The sequence below is a fragment of the Pseudopipra pipra genome, chromosome 9 (genome assembly GCF_036250125.1).
Source record: "Pseudopipra pipra isolate bDixPip1 chromosome 9, bDixPip1.hap1, whole genome shotgun sequence".
In the NCBI taxonomy this organism is placed as follows: domain Eukaryota; kingdom Metazoa; phylum Chordata; class Aves; order Passeriformes; family Pipridae; genus Pseudopipra; species Pseudopipra pipra.
In genome coordinates this window covers 25807779-25823951 of record NC_087557.1, presented here as the reverse complement: position 1 = coordinate 25823951, position 16173 = coordinate 25807779, and the positions used below count along the sequence as shown (strand labels likewise).

General features: G+C 41.6%; 1 protein-coding gene across 1 annotated transcript; it reads left to right on the top strand.

Moving 5' to 3' along the window:
- Positions 1–349: 349 nt before the first annotated feature.
- CMPK1 (cytidine/uridine monophosphate kinase 1) lies at positions 350–15089 on the top strand. The gene is made up of 6 exons (XM_064665299.1): positions 350–608; positions 9342–9488; positions 10345–10497; positions 11998–12074; positions 12164–12260; positions 12734–15089. The coding sequence occupies exons 1-6, from the start codon at positions 534–536 to the stop codon at positions 12773–12775; spliced, it is 591 nt and encodes a 196-aa protein (XP_064521369.1). The 5' UTR covers positions 350–533; the 3' UTR covers positions 12776–15089.
- Positions 15090–16173: the final 1084 nt, after the last annotated feature.

Below are 16173 nucleotides of genomic sequence, written 5' to 3'. Positions count from 1 at the left end.
CCGGACCAATCGGCGCGCGGCGGGCGGACCGCCCGCTCGGCCAATCCGAGCGCGCCCCGGGCAAACCAACCGCCAGCGCGCGCGCAGGGGGTTTAAAAATGCCCCTAGCGGGGCGGGCCGCGCGCAGGCGCAGTGCGGCGGCGCGGAGGCGTTGCCATGGCAGCGAGGGATGCTGCCGGGTCCTTCCCAGACCGGCTGTGGCGGGCGAACCGCGAACCGGCACCGCAGGGGCGGGCGAGCCGTGAGCCGGCACTCCCAATCCTGCTGCAGCGCCGCTCCGGCTTTCCCCGTTCCCAGCCGCTGTGCCGGTCCGTGAGCCCCGGCGGCGCCCACGTGTCCGCCCCGCCCCGCCCAGGACCCGGAAGCACTTTCCAGCCGCGGGGACAGCGCGGCGGTGGCTCCGCCACAGCCACAGCCCCGGTCACGGCCCCGGCCCCCGCCCCCGCCGCTCCCCGCCCGCCGCACGGCCGCCGCCCGGCCGCCGCCCCGCCGCCGCTGTCCTGCTGCTGCTCCGCCGCCGCCTCCTTCTCCTCATGAAGCCCGTCGTCGTCTTCGTCCTCGGCGGGCCCGGAGCGGGCAAGGGGACGCAATGCGCTCGCATCGTGGAGGTGAGACGGGGCACCGGTGGGGGCTCTGCGGGGCGGCCCCGGGGGGCTCTGGGAGGTGTCGGATCCCCCGCAGTGGGGTCCGTGACCCTCCTTGCGGGGGTCGCTTGGGCAGCGTGTCCTCCCCCATACCTGCCCTGCGGTCTGGTCTCTTATGGAGCTGTCGCCAGTCCCCCGCCCCTTGGAGGCGATAAATAAAAATAACTGACCCACATCTCCCCGTTAGCGGGTGAAGTGGTGGGGCAGCCCCCATTCCTGCCCCTATCAGGCCGCCTAGACTTTATCCCTTCTCCTGCCTTCTCCCTCAGCCCCGCGGGATCCCACTCTGCCTGCGCTGGCATCTGACTTGGGGACACCCATTTGGGGTTTTTGTGTCCACTTTGGGGACACCCGCTTAGGGTCTGGATGCTGCCCTGCTGTGCCTTGGTGGAAGGGCGGGACAGCGGCCCTGGAGACATTCCCGGCTGCCCGGGGGGTGCTGCCTTGCCAGGCCGGTCCTGCAGCCCATCCCGGGTCAGTGGCTCTGTTACACGTTGGCAGGGCCACGTAGATGGCTCAGATGCTTAGACTGCCGGTGTCGTGGCCTGGAAGTGGATCTGAGGTGTCCCACGGCGATTGGGAACACGTTGGCTTCACATGTGTGGGATCAAGGTCCGTGTCTTCTGAAGCCTGTCCCATAAATGTAACAGCTGGCACAGCAGGCATTGCAGGGTGTTGGCTTTCTGGCCCTGTGCCATCTCAGTAAGTTGTAGAACTAAAATGTTAAAAATAGAATGAAAATTTGGTTCTGTGACAGAGTACGGTAGAGGTCAAGGAATGTCCTGATCCCATAGATCTTGTTCCTGCTTTTCAAAGAGACTAAAACTGGCAGCATAATTTGACAAAGCTTTCGGTTATATTATCAGATTTTCAGTTTTCCAAATACATTTTTACAGTGCTCTGAGACAGAACAAGTATCTAAGAAGGAACGGTGAATGCTGCATGGTGTAGTGCTGCCCTTTTAAAAACCAAAAACCACAGGGATAATTATACTGTATTCAGGTGGATAATTAAGGAAGTAGTTAAGGCTGAACGCTTCCAAACATGTGTGTATGTTGGATTTGAAACAGCTCTTTGATTTTTTTTTTCATTTTTTTTTCTGAGCGGTTGTATGTATTTTTACTGATTAAAAGCCATGTAGGATCAAAGCTTATCCATACCCTCACTGAAAGAAATGTCTAAGAACTGTGGTGATGCCCTTGTTCCTGAAACTACTGGTGGGAAAGAATCCCAGAACTCCTGGAATGGACACGCTGTGTGTGTTGTCTGTTCTGGTGGTGCCCTGGCAGTGCTGTTACAGTTTATCCACGCTGCTGTTATATCCCAGACCTCAGTATTGTATAACTGAGTTATGTGAATTTGGTCCAGACTGAAAAATGCCGTTATGACTTTAGTTCTGTAGGATTTCAACCTCAAATTACAGACTCGCATTCAAACCAGCATATTCATTAAATTAAATTGTGGAATGAAAGGTTCGTGGTGCTCATAAAGCCTTTTTGGTAAGGTCAAATTCAGCCTCTGGCATGCAGCAAACAAATGAGCTTAAACTATAGGGGAATCTTGTAGGCTGTCATTAATGGCTTTCACCAAACCATTAGTGTAGCCTCAGGGCTGAAGTACCTTGTGTGTGGCTGCTGGCCTCTGTTTAGAAGTATAAATGCCTTTGGCTGGATAGGCTGATATAATTGGATAAAGACCACTTTATTAGGAGGAGTTCAAATGAGCCATTGCAGCTCAAATTGTATTTGCAGCTAGAAAGGGAAGATGGAAAAGAAAAATTTTGCTTGTACTGTATTTATTTTCTTCTCTTCTCTAAGCCTGGAAAGGGAAATCCAAATTATAATAGTGCAAATTTGCTGTAGTTCTGCTAATCCTGTTCACTGCATGGAAAGACGTTTATGGAAGTCAGTGGGCTGACAGTGGAAAGCACTCAGACCTGTTGACTCCCATGGAAAGCCTTTCTACTTGCTCAGATAACTCTGTGGGAGTCACTGGCTAAAACCTGGGGGAGAGAAGGTCTGAGGTAGCTCGAGGGAGAGTTGGACTGATGCAAAGCTGCTGGAAAACTTAGGAAAAGCGGACAGGAGCAGGGAAGTGTGGATGAAACACAGCAGAAGTACTGAAGAGCAGTGGCTTTTTTAAGCACAAATCCTCGGCCTGGCCCCTGGCAGCCCCCAGAGAGCCCTGGTGCAGGCGGGCAAAGGGACCTAACGTAGTCAGTGCTGTATTTAGGTTGAAAGTGTGTTTTTATTTGCATTTTAAACCCTGTTGGCAGCTTGCCACAGAGAAGAGGGCCTGTAGCTGAGTCATAATAAACCTCATTCATCCTTGTTGTAAATGGACTGAATAATATTAGTTTACATTTGGAATGAATCTGACCCAGTATCTTGCTGTAAATCTGAAGGTTGTGCTGAACAAAAAGTCAGTATGAACTATAAATATGTCTTGGTTGCTATTCATACTGGAGATCTGGGACAGAGCACATCACATGTGGAAGAAGTCTCATTTGGCTGAGGTGAGATCCTGTATTATTTTAACATCAAACTATTTTTATTAAAAACCAAGGGTGTCTGTGTTTTGTAAAGGTGTTACATGACTTAGTACCTTGGAATGATTTCTCAAAGAAGCGTTGTAATTGTTTTGCTGACTACGCTTTACATTCCCAAAAAAGGGAGATGGGCATCCCATATTGTAGGTGAAATATGTATTTGTTAAGTACTAGCCTAAATCATGACTGCTCAGTATGTGTGTGTGCTGAAATCCCTGATTCTGGAGAAGGCATGTATTCATGCCAAACTTGGACCCAAATGGAGAAATGATTTGAGGGAAGAAGACATAATAACAAGCGGAAATGGGTATTGACACAGTGTAGGGAAGGGAACACAAGGTAAGTGATTAGGATTCTTTATCTCCACAGATAAGGTTGGGTGAGACAGCTGAGCCAGGCTGGCTTTCCCCGACACAGAGGGAAGACTTGACTCTTGCATGTTCCACGAATGCACAGAATTGTCAGGGAAATGCAAATGCAGCAGAACTGCTGCTCCTCTGGAGCAGTTCTTCCTATTTAGATAGGGATAAAGCAGAATTCCCTCTTAAGTTCTTATCCTCTCCCTTCCAGCTCTGCAGATTAACTCCTGAAACCTTCCACAGCTCTGTTAGGTGGAGCTTGGCATCATCTGGGACTGTCGTGTAGCTGTCGTGTGAGGCAGAATATTTGAGCGTGTAGTTGAGTGATGTCATTTGAATGCAGGTTCTTGCAATAACCTTCATGCTTTCTACAGTGTATTTTCTGTGACTGTGAGATAATTATGTGTGCATAGGACAAAATGAATGAGTCTTATTGCTGACTTCTGAACTTTGCTTATGAAATTACGGTGGTAAAGTCAAGGGGAAAAAAATACGTTTGTCAAATCTGCACAAAATACGCTTTCTTGTACTTGAATTTTAAATCCTTACAGCCTTTGCCTGAGATGCAAAGCTCTTTGGTTGGTGCAAAGAATAATAACTAAATCATTTGTTGTTATTTCAAGCAAGATTTGACTTGTATGTTTTGTCTTCTTTGTTTTAGCAAGGTGATCTGTAGGGATTTGGGGTATGCAAGACATCCCTTTGTAAGTGCCTAAAATATAATTCACCTCTACCACAACCCTAGACTGTATATTTGTGGTTAAATCTAAATTAATTCCCCAGGGTGGGATGCTGAGCCTTCTCCTTTTATAAGAGCATAAGTTAATATTCAAATAGAAAAAGCTGTTAAGTTGCTTTGGATATGTGATAAGAAGATTTCCTAGGGTGAAGGAAACAATGCAAAGAACAACTCACTGTATCAGAAACACTCCTCTGAAAGTAGCAGAGGATTTAGGTTTTGCTGTCATGTAAATTGTCTTCTGGAAGTCTGCTGAGAGACAGCATTAACTTCCTTGAAATAAAAACTTTTTTTTAATTGTTTGCTTTAAACTCAACTTCTGAAAGCTCTTTCATGAGTGTCCAGTATTAGTATTCTTCTTAGCCTTTAGTTCTCATAGTTGTTTTTTGGAATAGGAATTTATATTTCTGAACTTTTTTTAAAATATGGTGAGTGATAATTTAAATCTTCCCCCTGAAGATTTATCCCTGTATGCTTCCATTTTGCAGAACACTGGGTGTTGAATTTTGGACTTCCCCAAACATACTGGATGCCTTTTATGGAGCTCAGTCCTCCTGAAGCACTGGGGTGCCCTGTTTGCCCACCTCTTCCCTGCAGGCACTGTCAGAGGGATCCCCTTTGTACATTTTGGTTTTGTTAATGTGTTTTTTTTGTTTATTTTTCTTCCCCCCAGAGGCAGGAAGATATTTCAAACTAAGAAAATGTCTTAAATTTTTTTTTATTTGGAATAAGCACATGGAAGATCTACTACTGCATTATAATCTGTACCCCAAAGCTTTAATTCCCTGTGCTAATAGGACAAGCAAAAGCTTTCTAGGTTAAAAAAAAATATGAAGGTTGCAGGCTTCACACAGTTCTATTTTTATTTTAACTAGTTCTTGAATGGTGTATGTAGCAAGAACATTGTTTTTTTATTAAGGTTGCCCAGGATATGACAGGTCAGCACTAGGGCAATAAAAGTTTGTATTTTATTTGTTTAAATCTTAAGCCCTGTGACTTTCATTTTCGAACTAACAACGATAAGCTAAGCTAAGAGTCAAGGTCAGAGGAGTAATTTGTGTTTCTCTTGCTTTTTCTTGGCTTCTGCTCACTTAAGGAAGTCTCAAGCTGTGTGTTTAGTGGAGAGATGTGCTGCTGGACCACACAGGGCTGGATCAGAAATAAACGCTGTGCCCCCTGAAAGGGGTCTGTGTCAGGAGTCCCCGCGGCAGCTGCCGCTCGCCACTGATCCTTTCTTGCTGCCTCGAGATTGCCGGGGCAGACTCTGCCTGATTCCAGCCTGACACAGATATGACTCATGTGTTTTCACTTCTATTCATCTGTTTATTGCATTTACCGAAAACAAAGCATGTTCTGTCTGTGGAGTGGAAGTTGCAAATCCTGGCTGACAGGAGAAAGCTGGAAGGGCTGTGGGACGGGAGGGAAGGGCATCCCAGGGAGGCTGCGGTCTCGGGTTGTCATTTGGAGATGTGGAGCACACAGCCTGTGTGTCCCAGTTTGTCCTGCTGCCTGGGGACTGAGTGAGCAGGCCACTGTGAGACAAACAAGTGAGCAGTGCCCTGCTCTGCTCTATCCAGTGCTGCTGAGTGCTGTTCTGAGGAACACCGCTGTGGTGGGATTGATGGAAACTTGAGCTTGCCTTCCCGCTTCACTGGGATGAATTGATTTTTTTTTTACTTTTTATGTTTTATTTTTTTTATTTTTGTAAAGCAAAGGTGGAAGATGTCTAAAGTGGTGCTGAAGGCAGAACTTTTTCATTCACAGTTGTTTTTTGTATGTTTTGAATTATGGTTCTCCTAACATAAAAATAGTTTTAAAAATAATGAGAACTAGTGCAATAGCAACTTAGTGATTTGATCTTTTTTTTTTCCTTCTTCTAGAACAGCATGCCAGTCTGCTAGCATAGCAGAAGACATTATCTCTGAAACATTTCAGAATAGTTAATTCCATATTTTCTTTTTTCTTCTCTGTAATCTCAAAATCTGTCCAGATTTTAGGTGCTTGGCATCTGAGTATTTGGAAATTTTTTTTAACCTAGTTTCTCTTCAAGTCCTCCTTTCAGTCTGACATTATGCATCCTGCAAGAACTGGAGAAACTGCTTTTTCATTGTTTGGCAACCGCAGTCCTGCTCCCTTTTTGATTGCAGAGGAGAAGGATTAGGCAGTAGTGGCAACAAGTCACGTTCTGGGGATTGCACCAAGATGGACTTGGCACTGCTGGAAAGTCCTGCTGGCACAAGGCAAACCTTGTGAAGATACAAAAGTGTTTTGACCCTTGCAGTCACATCACAGCCCCTTCTGCGAGCTCTTGGGGTTGTGATGATTTGCCCCGATTCAGGACACTTGCTGAGGGTTTATCTCACCTAAGATGAAAGAAAACTTTGTGCCCTGAATGCCTTGATTAAAACTGGCAAGAGTAGCTCGAGTGCCACATCTCTGAAGCCTTCTGTGTGTGAGCAGCAGCCAAGCCGTTCTCCCTGCTTGTTTGCATTGTTTAAACCGACATGTTTTCCTTGGCTCTTGGCTCAGTACAGTTAACAAATACATGTTTTGCCCCTGAAGGAGAGGTTTGTTTTTCTTATTGCCTGGTTAAGCCATTCTGAAGGTTACTCTTGAATACAATTTATTATTATCTAAAACAAGTCTATTTGTACAACAGCACTTTAAAACACTTCTGTCTTTTCCTTCCCAGTTTGGCTGTTAAAAACTACTTTAGTTTGCTGTTGCAAAAGACAGAGAATTCCAAAAATTGTCTGACTCAATTTTGTTTTCATGCATGAAAAGGGAGATGCCAAGGAAAATTAAATGGTTTGGTAATCCTCTAAAACTGAAGGGATTATATTTTCCTCCTGTTTTCTCCTTTGTAGAAATTTGATGTTAAAAAAATCACTGTTCTTTAAATTCAGCAAGAAGAACTAGATGTTAATTTAGTTCTTCAGCACAGTAATGTTTCGTGCTTATAAGGAAAGATTTATTCTGGTTTATGGCTTCTGTAGGTCATAGTTAATATTTAGATTTACAATTAAGTAGGCATATCCAAATGCAATGCACATTAAAGCAGGAGTACAGTGAGCTTACAGAGAATGTCTGGAACAGTGAAGCTTTTTCTTCACAGTTATTTACAGTAAAATCTTGCTTCTTTTTTTTGCCAACCGTGTACAGTTTTGGAGATTTAGGTAATTATATCCCTTCTTAAATTATGACTATGGCAGAACTAACTTGCCATGCTTTTGTGGGTGAAATTGGAAAGCAACTGAAATGTTTTAGAGTCACTTAGTGGGTTGTGTAATATTTCTGTTGTACCTAGTCCAGTAGCCAAGTTTTTAGTCCCAAGTTCACAGCCTCACGAAGTGTATAGTCACATTATTATGCCTCTCAGACACCTTGTTTGAAATTTGCTTTGGATGTTGCTGCAGCCAAACTGCTAACCCTGAAGTTTTTTGCTGTTGCTTTTGTTTTGTGTAAAAACTTTAAGATGAGAATGTGTATGTGTGCTCTTGGATATCCAGCTAGCTTGGGTAATAACTAAGGAGATGTCCTTATTGCCTGTTTTTATGGACTATACTTGGTCGAGGAGCATAGTACACATGGTCAGTTTTCTTGTGGTGTTAAATGAACTGAGAAAAATGATAGTTTTGTGCTCTGAAATCTCCTTTATAACAATGCCTTTCTCTTTGGTAGGAATATATTTTTATGGTTGCACTAGGTGTCTATTTACAGTGATAAATGTCTGAGAAATTCAAGTGTGATAAATACTTTTCATTGGTATTTTGTATTAGTGACCTTTTTTAGCTGTAGTTTGAGGTGAAAGAGAAGAGCAATGGTGTGTGCTGTTTTCCTGCATGCTGCCATCAGATTGATGATCTGAACCTGATCTCTCTGCTCTTTCTGTTTACTGTACACGGCTGACAGAGGGTGGCACCAGTGTAGCTGCTTTACCTTCATCTGCCACGTCATCCTTAGGAAAAAGGCACTATCCTCCTCAAGGGCTGCCCTGAGTTTGTCATGTCCATCCCAGGAAAGGAGGTAGCAGGGGCAGGCGTGGAAGAGTGGGTTTGGAGGAGTGCAGGAGGACTTTTTGTGCAGCTGCCGTGTTATAGGTGATTTCACCAAGGTGGAGGCGGAAGTTGGTGCCAGAGCCACAACAGGAACATAAGGATTTCTGACTTATGCTTGGGATATTACTCCAGCTCCAAAGGACCCAGAATAACCTCATCTGCTTTTCTTTAAGTAGGTAATTAGACAAAATTATTGTCTTGTCCTGTTTCCAAAGATAACAAGGTTGCCTTTGAAAGCCATACGCAAATACCTGACCAAAGCCCTCTTGAGCATTTTACTCAGGGATGTCCAGTTCTGGGCCCTTCACTCCAAGAAAGACATTGAGGTGCTGGAGCATGTCCAGAGAAGGGCAACAAAGCTGGTGAATGGTTTAGAGAGTAAGTCCTATGAGGAGCAGCTGAGAGAGCTGGCGTGGCCTTTAACCTGGAGAAAAGGAGGCTCAGGGGAGACCTTGTCACTCTCTCTACAATTATCTGAAAGGAGGTTGTACCAAGGTGGGGATCGACCTCTTCTCCCAAGTAACTAGCAACAGGACATGAGGAAATGGCCTCAAGCTGCACCAAGGGAGGTTCAGGTTGGACATCAGGAAGAATTTCATCACTGAAATGGATGTCAGGCATTGGAACAGGCTGCCCAGGGAAGTGGTGGAGTCGCCATCCGTGGAAGTGTTCAAGAAATGCCTGTATGTGGCACTTAGTGCTGTGGTTTAGTTGGCATGATGGTGTTTGGTCAAAGGTTGGACTTGATGATCTTGGAGGTCTTTTCCAGCTTTAATGATTCTATGATTCTATGGCTGTGCTTTCCATGCGTGGTGTGCTATATTGTCAGACTGCTCACTGAAGAGCGAATAGATCCATCACCAGCAAGATGCCGTTCCTTGTGTTTTTCTGTTGCAATGCAAAGATAAATAGGGTTGACACTGTTGCCTGATGTTAACCTTGCACATGTCCAAACTGAAGGGATCCTGTGCCTGTTTGTTTTGCATGTTCCAGAAATACGGCTACACGCACCTTTCTGCCGGTGACCTCCTCCGGGATGAGCGGAAAAGGCCGGGCTCACAGTATGGAGAACTCATTGAGAACTACATTAAGGAGGGGGAAATTGTACCAGTTGAAATAACGATCAGCTTGCTGAAGAGGGTAAGGAAAGGGCTATTTCCTTGCAGGGTCACTCCTGCAGGCTAAGCAACAAAGCAGTGGCTGTGTTCTGATAGAGCTGCCTTTCCTCCAGTGCGAGTGCTGTGAGTTGGCAGACACGTAGGTGCTTCTCTCAGCAACCATTTGTGTTTCTTTCTGTCTGCTGGAGAGTTAATGTCTTCTGATACCTGGGGATCTGTGAGAAGGGATTATTTTTATTTTATTTTATTTTTTAGTAGCTCTAGGGAAATCAGTGAAACTGTATTTTTTTTATTTTCCTGCATTAGCTTTTGACCCTCTTGGTCTGCTCGGTCATATTTGATTGGAGAGTAGAGGCCTTAAAGGCACTAAGATTTGAAAGTTTTATCAAAATAGATAGTCAGGTGAAGGAGAAGAGCATCTACTGATGTTCTCGTGGAAAGGTAAGCTCCAGCCTTTATCCTTATTACAAAACAGTGAGAGTACCTCCTTTAAAACAGAAAAGGCTTCTGTTATTCATGGCATTACATTTTTCTGGAGCTTTTCTGCTGGAATTAATTCTAGATCAGGAATGTTTTGATGTCTTACTGTGTAACAACACTTTCCAGTATCTTGTGGAAAGTCAACTTTAAAGCTGGGATTGTGTTAAGAGATTTTGAGCTTTATGAACTAATTAATTCAGTGTGAACAATAGCTACGTTGGTGCATCAGTGAGCTAATTAGCACGCATTGAAGGTGAAACAAAAATACATTTTGTAAATCTGCAATAATCCCAAGATAAATGCTTTTCAACTTACCATGTCAACATTTGGGGGTAAATTAATAAGTAGATAAATCAGTGTACGTGTGAGAGACTGTGAATTGAATTATCTTTTATCAGGCTATGGATCAAACAATGGCTGCCAATTCCCAGAAGAACAAGTTTTTGATTGATGGATTTCCCAGGAATGAAGATAATCTTCAAGGCTGGAATAAGACTATGGATGGAAAGGCGGATGTTTCCTTTGTTCTCTTTTTTGATTGTGACAATGAGGTAAAGAAGTGTGTCATTCTGTAACTTCCTTTCTTGCAGTATTGTGAGAATCATTCAAGAAGAAAATAAAACTCTGTCAGGTAGAATGGGCTAGTTTAAGAGTAGAAGGAAAACTTGGCCTGTGATTTGGAAGGATTTTTTGGCAACTTGTTTATACAGATGAAAAGCTGCATGTTTATTGAAACAGGTAGCTGATGACTCTTGGTCTAATCATATGTGAATAAATTATTTTGAAGAAGTACTTCAGGTAATTGCATTCTTAAAGAAAATTTATCAAAACTTTAAATACATTTTACAAAATTATTTGGTTACTTTTCAGAAAATATTACTCTGTTTACTCTTAGTAATTTGTTGTTTAGTCCAAAATGAACTCGATACAATGTCTGCTTTAATTCTAAAGTGCAGCAGCAATCTTTATTTTCATAGTAACTAGCTGTGCTATAGGATAGCAGTAATCAATGTTCTATTCAGCAAGTCATTAGATTACAAGGGCATTTTGACAGTGATGCATTATATTCATTTAACAAGTGCCATGATATGCTGTCTTTTTAATATGTCAGTGCCCTTGAGGCGTTACATAAAACTGATATAAGAATCCCAGCACCTTAAACTGACTTTTTTTCCTTTTATCCTTTTCCCCAACTTCCTGAGGTTTTGTTGCATTTTTATTTTAACTTACTTGCATTTATTTTTTAATCTGAACACATAAGGGATTTTTTTTTCTATTCGAAATCTTAAATAAGATTAATTTTTTTCAATTGGTGAGGAGTTAATTTGGGATTCTGATTTTTTTTGCTAGATCTAAAAATAGACAGTGCCTACGTGATCTTCTTGGTTTCTTTTTTTTTTTTTTTACTATGATTGCATTCTGTAAGAAAAAGTAATTTTTAACCACTGTCCTCTTGCATCAGTAGGATAAATGTATTCATGAGGTGGCCATGTGTCAGCTTTGCTTATTTAACTTTAGGTTTAAAAACTTAGTCCATTGGGAAGCTTTTAACTGTGGTTAGTTCTTTCTTCATTTTTTTACTTATCTTTTGAAGTCTTTGTTCTAGTCATGCCAAGTAAGAACATTTTACCTGACAATAACTTAGTTTTGTCAGTTTGCCTTACAAACAGTGACTTTCAGGCAGGCATATATTAGTAATCTCATTTGACATGCTGCTTTTCAGAAAGCCTGAACACTCCCTTGAAAATCTGGTAATTTTCTTCTTTAAATGTCTTAGGTTGGAGACCCAGTCAAACCACAAAGCTTGATGTTACTTTTACTTCCTCTGACCCCAAACCCATTTTAATAAACTGATGAAGTGTAAATCTACCATCCTTTTCCTCTGGAAGAATCTAACTTTCCCTGTGAGTTCTGATTACCTCCACCAGATCTGGACAGTATTTTGTTTCTCAGGCCTATTTAGATGTCCAGGGTCTTTGTTTTGTTCCTGCTTTCGAGACGGCACTCTGTGTTCTTGGTTTTCATCATCCTTTTGATGTTTTTTCTTGTAGATCTGTGTTGGTCGCTGTCTTGAAAGAGGCAAGAGCAGTGGTAGGAGTGATGATAATCGGGAGAGCCTGGAAAAGAGGTACTGTCTTCAAAACTTTTCAGTTCCCTTCTGTTTATATTTTACTATGTAATGTGTTTTTGTTTTTGATTCCCTGTGCTTTCTCCTAGAATTCATACATACCTGCAGTCCACTAAGCCTATCATAGATTTGTATGAGAGAATGGGAAAAGTCAGAAAAGTGGATGCCTCTAAATCTGTTGATGAAGTAAGTGTATAAGCCAAAAAACTGTGGGGATGGCAGTGGCAGGGTACATATTTTTGGCACTCTTCTGAGATGTGTCTATGTGTGATTAGTGTGCTAATTAAGCACTGATGTGTATTACTGAGGGAGGTTGTGGAACTCTCGTTTTGACTCTGGAAGAACCGAATGAGATGTGAATAACTTTAGGAAATTGATTAGTTCTGCTTGAACATGAGCTCAACTAAACATATTTTCAGTGTTTCTGTGTTTAAGTGCCTTGCCTTTTTCATTTTCATGAGCTTTTGCTCTTCTGAAGTAGTGTTGCTCTTCTGTCTGTTTGCCAGAATTGATGCCAATTTCACTGTTAAAGAATTACTGTGAATGTTCTAAAAAACCCTATATATTTTTAAAATGCTGTCAAATACTATTTATGTTGTTTTGACTTGAAGTAACTGTTTAACACTTCATAAAATTAATATTTTTCTTTATCTTTTTAGGTGTTTGAAAAAGTTGTACAAATTTTCGACAAAGAAGGCTAATTCCCTGCTTGAAACTTCATTTAAACTTGTGCTTGAATCTTGCTTGAATAGCTGCTACTGCAGTCCACTCTTTGTAATTATTTTAAAAGATTTTTTAATTTTTTTTCACATATCTAATGATGATTGTAAAAGCAGTTAATTAGAAATTGATCTGTTTTTTTAAATAGGAAATCATTTCTTGTGGCTATAGTATACAAATTTCAGGGTTCTCTGTTAGTAGAAGTCCAGTTACTCACATGGCAGAATCACAGTTAATACATCTCTCTGAAGAAACTATTTATTCTGTCACAGTTCTGTGCCTGTCGTGGGCAGGCAGCCCTTTTTATTCCTTACTGCCATACACCTATTTTTATTTTGTTTTTTAAGGATTAACTGAACAGCAGCATTAAGCAATGAAGGACCCATGTGCCCTTGTTTGTTTTTTGGATGCTTGGACCAAATTTAGCAAGTTTTTTTTGTTGTTGGTTTTTTTTTTTTTCAAAATATAATTTTGTCAAAAAGTCACTGATGTCCCCAAACACGAATTCTGGAAGTCAAGCTACAGTTAATATGAGAATCTGTTTTAGCAGTTCTCAAAGAACTATTAAATATGCTTTTCAGGAATAGACATACAAAATACTTTATGGAAAGTGGTGCTTTCTTATGACTCTGGATGTAAACTGTCTTCTAAGTTCTTGAGTACCTGGATGACTTGGCTCTGGGATTTACCTTGTTTTCATTTGCAAAAGATTAAGAAAGTCAATTTAATATTTCAATGCTCATTTATTTTAAATTATAGTTACATTCTTAGTTACAGCATGGTCTTCACAAGATGGCAAAGCTCTTAAATAGTGTAGTAAAAGCAAAATCTTCTAACAGTTCTGTCTTAGGTAACAAGTGGAAGGGATTTTTCTTTATTATTGCTGAAATACTGTGTTACCAAATGCTTTAAGGTTTGTTACCTGGGGAAATATTTTTATGGTTAAACTAGTGAATTTGTTTCCCTAAAAATGTATAATTTTAATAGCTGTTTGTTTGAGAAGTTTGTAAATTATTGCACTTTTGTTACAATGTGGTCAGCTGAGGGGAAGATAACTGCAGAAAATGTTTCATTCCCTTAAACAGATTGAGTCCTGCTTCACCACATTCTCTTGGAGTAGCCAAGTACAGTCAACAGCAAGCTGGGATAAGCAGAGAACTAATTGAAACAAACTGGTTTAAATGTTTGCACAGATGTGGTGCAATTTTGTCTTTTGTTTAACCTTCTCTCTCCCCTGTATAGCATGCATAGGTCTGTGGGGGCCCACCCATGCATTCCTTGCATGCCCTGAGCTTCCACTGAAGGCTTGAAGGATGAGAGTTTTAACTAATTTTAGTGATAGAGTGGTTCTTCCTCCATTAACTGACGCTATAATTGGTTTGTGATATGCTAATTACACGGAACTGCAATTTGGAAATCTTGACGTTCAGCTTTTCTTTGGTGATGACTTTGTCCATTTAGGAAAAGGTTTAAATTATGCCTGGCTTCTAATTAGAATCAGATGTGTTGGTCCTCATCCTGCAGTCAGATCTGTGCAGGCAGATTTGTATTTGCAGGAGTTCTCATCTCGCTGAGGTTGTTGAGGCTGCTGGTCTGGGGACGAGATGGGTACAGAAACAAAGGGTAAAAACTACAGTAGCTTTTCCAGTCTGGTAGGAGTTCAGACAATGGACTGGGCACAAATAGCTGTTTACTACTGCAGAATATATGGACCATGACTACTTTTGTGAGTGTGGGAGGCTGATGCTTTCACTGCGAGTTTCCCCTTAAAAAAAAAAAAAAAAAGAAAACATGGTATTTAGTTCTTACTATATAAGTATACTATATAGGATAGGATCCAGCAAAACTGCATGTTTTGATATGAAGGTTAGAATCAGGGTTTTTCAAAAAATATTTCAAACAGGATTCTTTAATCCAGTTAATTATCTTTTGTTTCTAAGTTATTGGTTTTTATGAGTTCTGTTCAGAATAGAATATCCATTTTCTCTCATCCTACGCTTTTGTGTGTATTTAAGTGCTGAAACAAAAATAACTTTTGGAGCAAGTTTTAGAAAAAAAACCCCAATGTTTTGGCAGTATTGAATTTGGAGTGGATTGTAATGTGTCTGTGCAAGGACTAGATTTTTTGTCATTTTATTTATTAAAGATGCCATTAAATGTGTTACCACTTCTTCCAAGTTGGACTTATGATTGAAATAAAGATTAAAGGCAATATGCCAATGTGTTGTGTCCATTTAGCAGCAAAACTGTATAAAGAATTTGAGGAGATCCAATAAACTCTCTTCTGTGGCTTAATGAGTGCTTGGATACCTGTCACAAGGGATATTTTTCATATATATCTGTCTATATAAAGTGAGTTTTTATTAGCATTACCTACTTCACGTGGCTGCATACACACAGGTATGTGTATAAAAGTTATAAAAGGTCAGTTTTCACAATAAAAACTGAAGTCCTGAAGACCCTGTTAGGCAGAGGATAAGACCAGGCAATTGCCTGGGGAATTGGTACCTTTTCTTGGTTATGTAGGTTTATCAGATGACTCTATTTGTATAGTTGTGCAATGGTAATTCATTTGGCACATCTGTGAAAGAAAAGGGGCTAGAAGTGGTCTAGGAAACACAAACCTGTTGTGCAGCTGCTGTTGGAGACACTTTTTGTCTTGGTTTCTCGTGCTTCCTTGCCCAGTCACCAGCTGATCTGAATGCCATTCTGCTGCTTTGCATCACATGCCTATGTGCTGTACTCGACTGTGTTCTTAAAGGAGATTGGCACAGCATGATATTCTTTATACAAGAAACTGAGAGGGTGCCAGGCTTATTTTAAAGTAACCCATTTTGTGTAAAGGTTTGTCACAGAATGGATTGTTTTGTCACGCATAGATTACCAGTAAACAACATGTTGGACTTGGAATCATAGAATAATTTATGTTGGAAAAGACTTCTAAGGTCATGGAATCCAATCCTTCCAACTTGAAACCTTACTCTGGGAAGATTTGCAGAGCTGGCCTGAAAGGGGTGGGTAAAGGAGGGGATTTTCCAGCAGTGGTAGGTATCTTTCTGCTGGTAAAACCTCACAGACCAAACTCTTGCTGGAACCTCACCCTGAGGTCGTAGCATGTCCTCAGGGACTGACTGACAGGGAGGGGCAAAGCTCCCCATCAAATTAGCACCTTCTGGACAGACATTTTCTGTGAAGTGTCCCACTGTGGGAGTGGGGGCAGGCAGAGAAGACCATAAGCATGCAGTTGAGGATTGCCTCAGTGTAAGATACTCCCCACTAGCAACATTTGTCCTTAATAAGAAGAGCTGGCTCATGGGGGTGTTCCAAGGTCTTGTGGAAAATTCTGTGTGTTACAACAGTGGGGATATCTATGTGCTGC

Bases quoted from the DNA above. Each gene is read 5' to 3' on its own strand.
- CMPK1 (XM_064665299.1), top strand. From the start codon at position 534: ATGAAGCCCGTCGTCGTCTTCGTCCTCGGCGGGCCCGGAGCGGGCAAG. The intron at 609-9,341 runs GTGAGACGGGGC...TGCATGTTCCAG, and splicing joins AATGCGCTCGCATCGTGGAG to AAATACGGCTACACGCACCT. The intron at 12,075-12,163 runs GTACTGTCTTCA...GCTTTCTCCTAG, and splicing joins CGGGAGAGCCTGGAAAAGAG to AATTCATACATACCTGCAGT.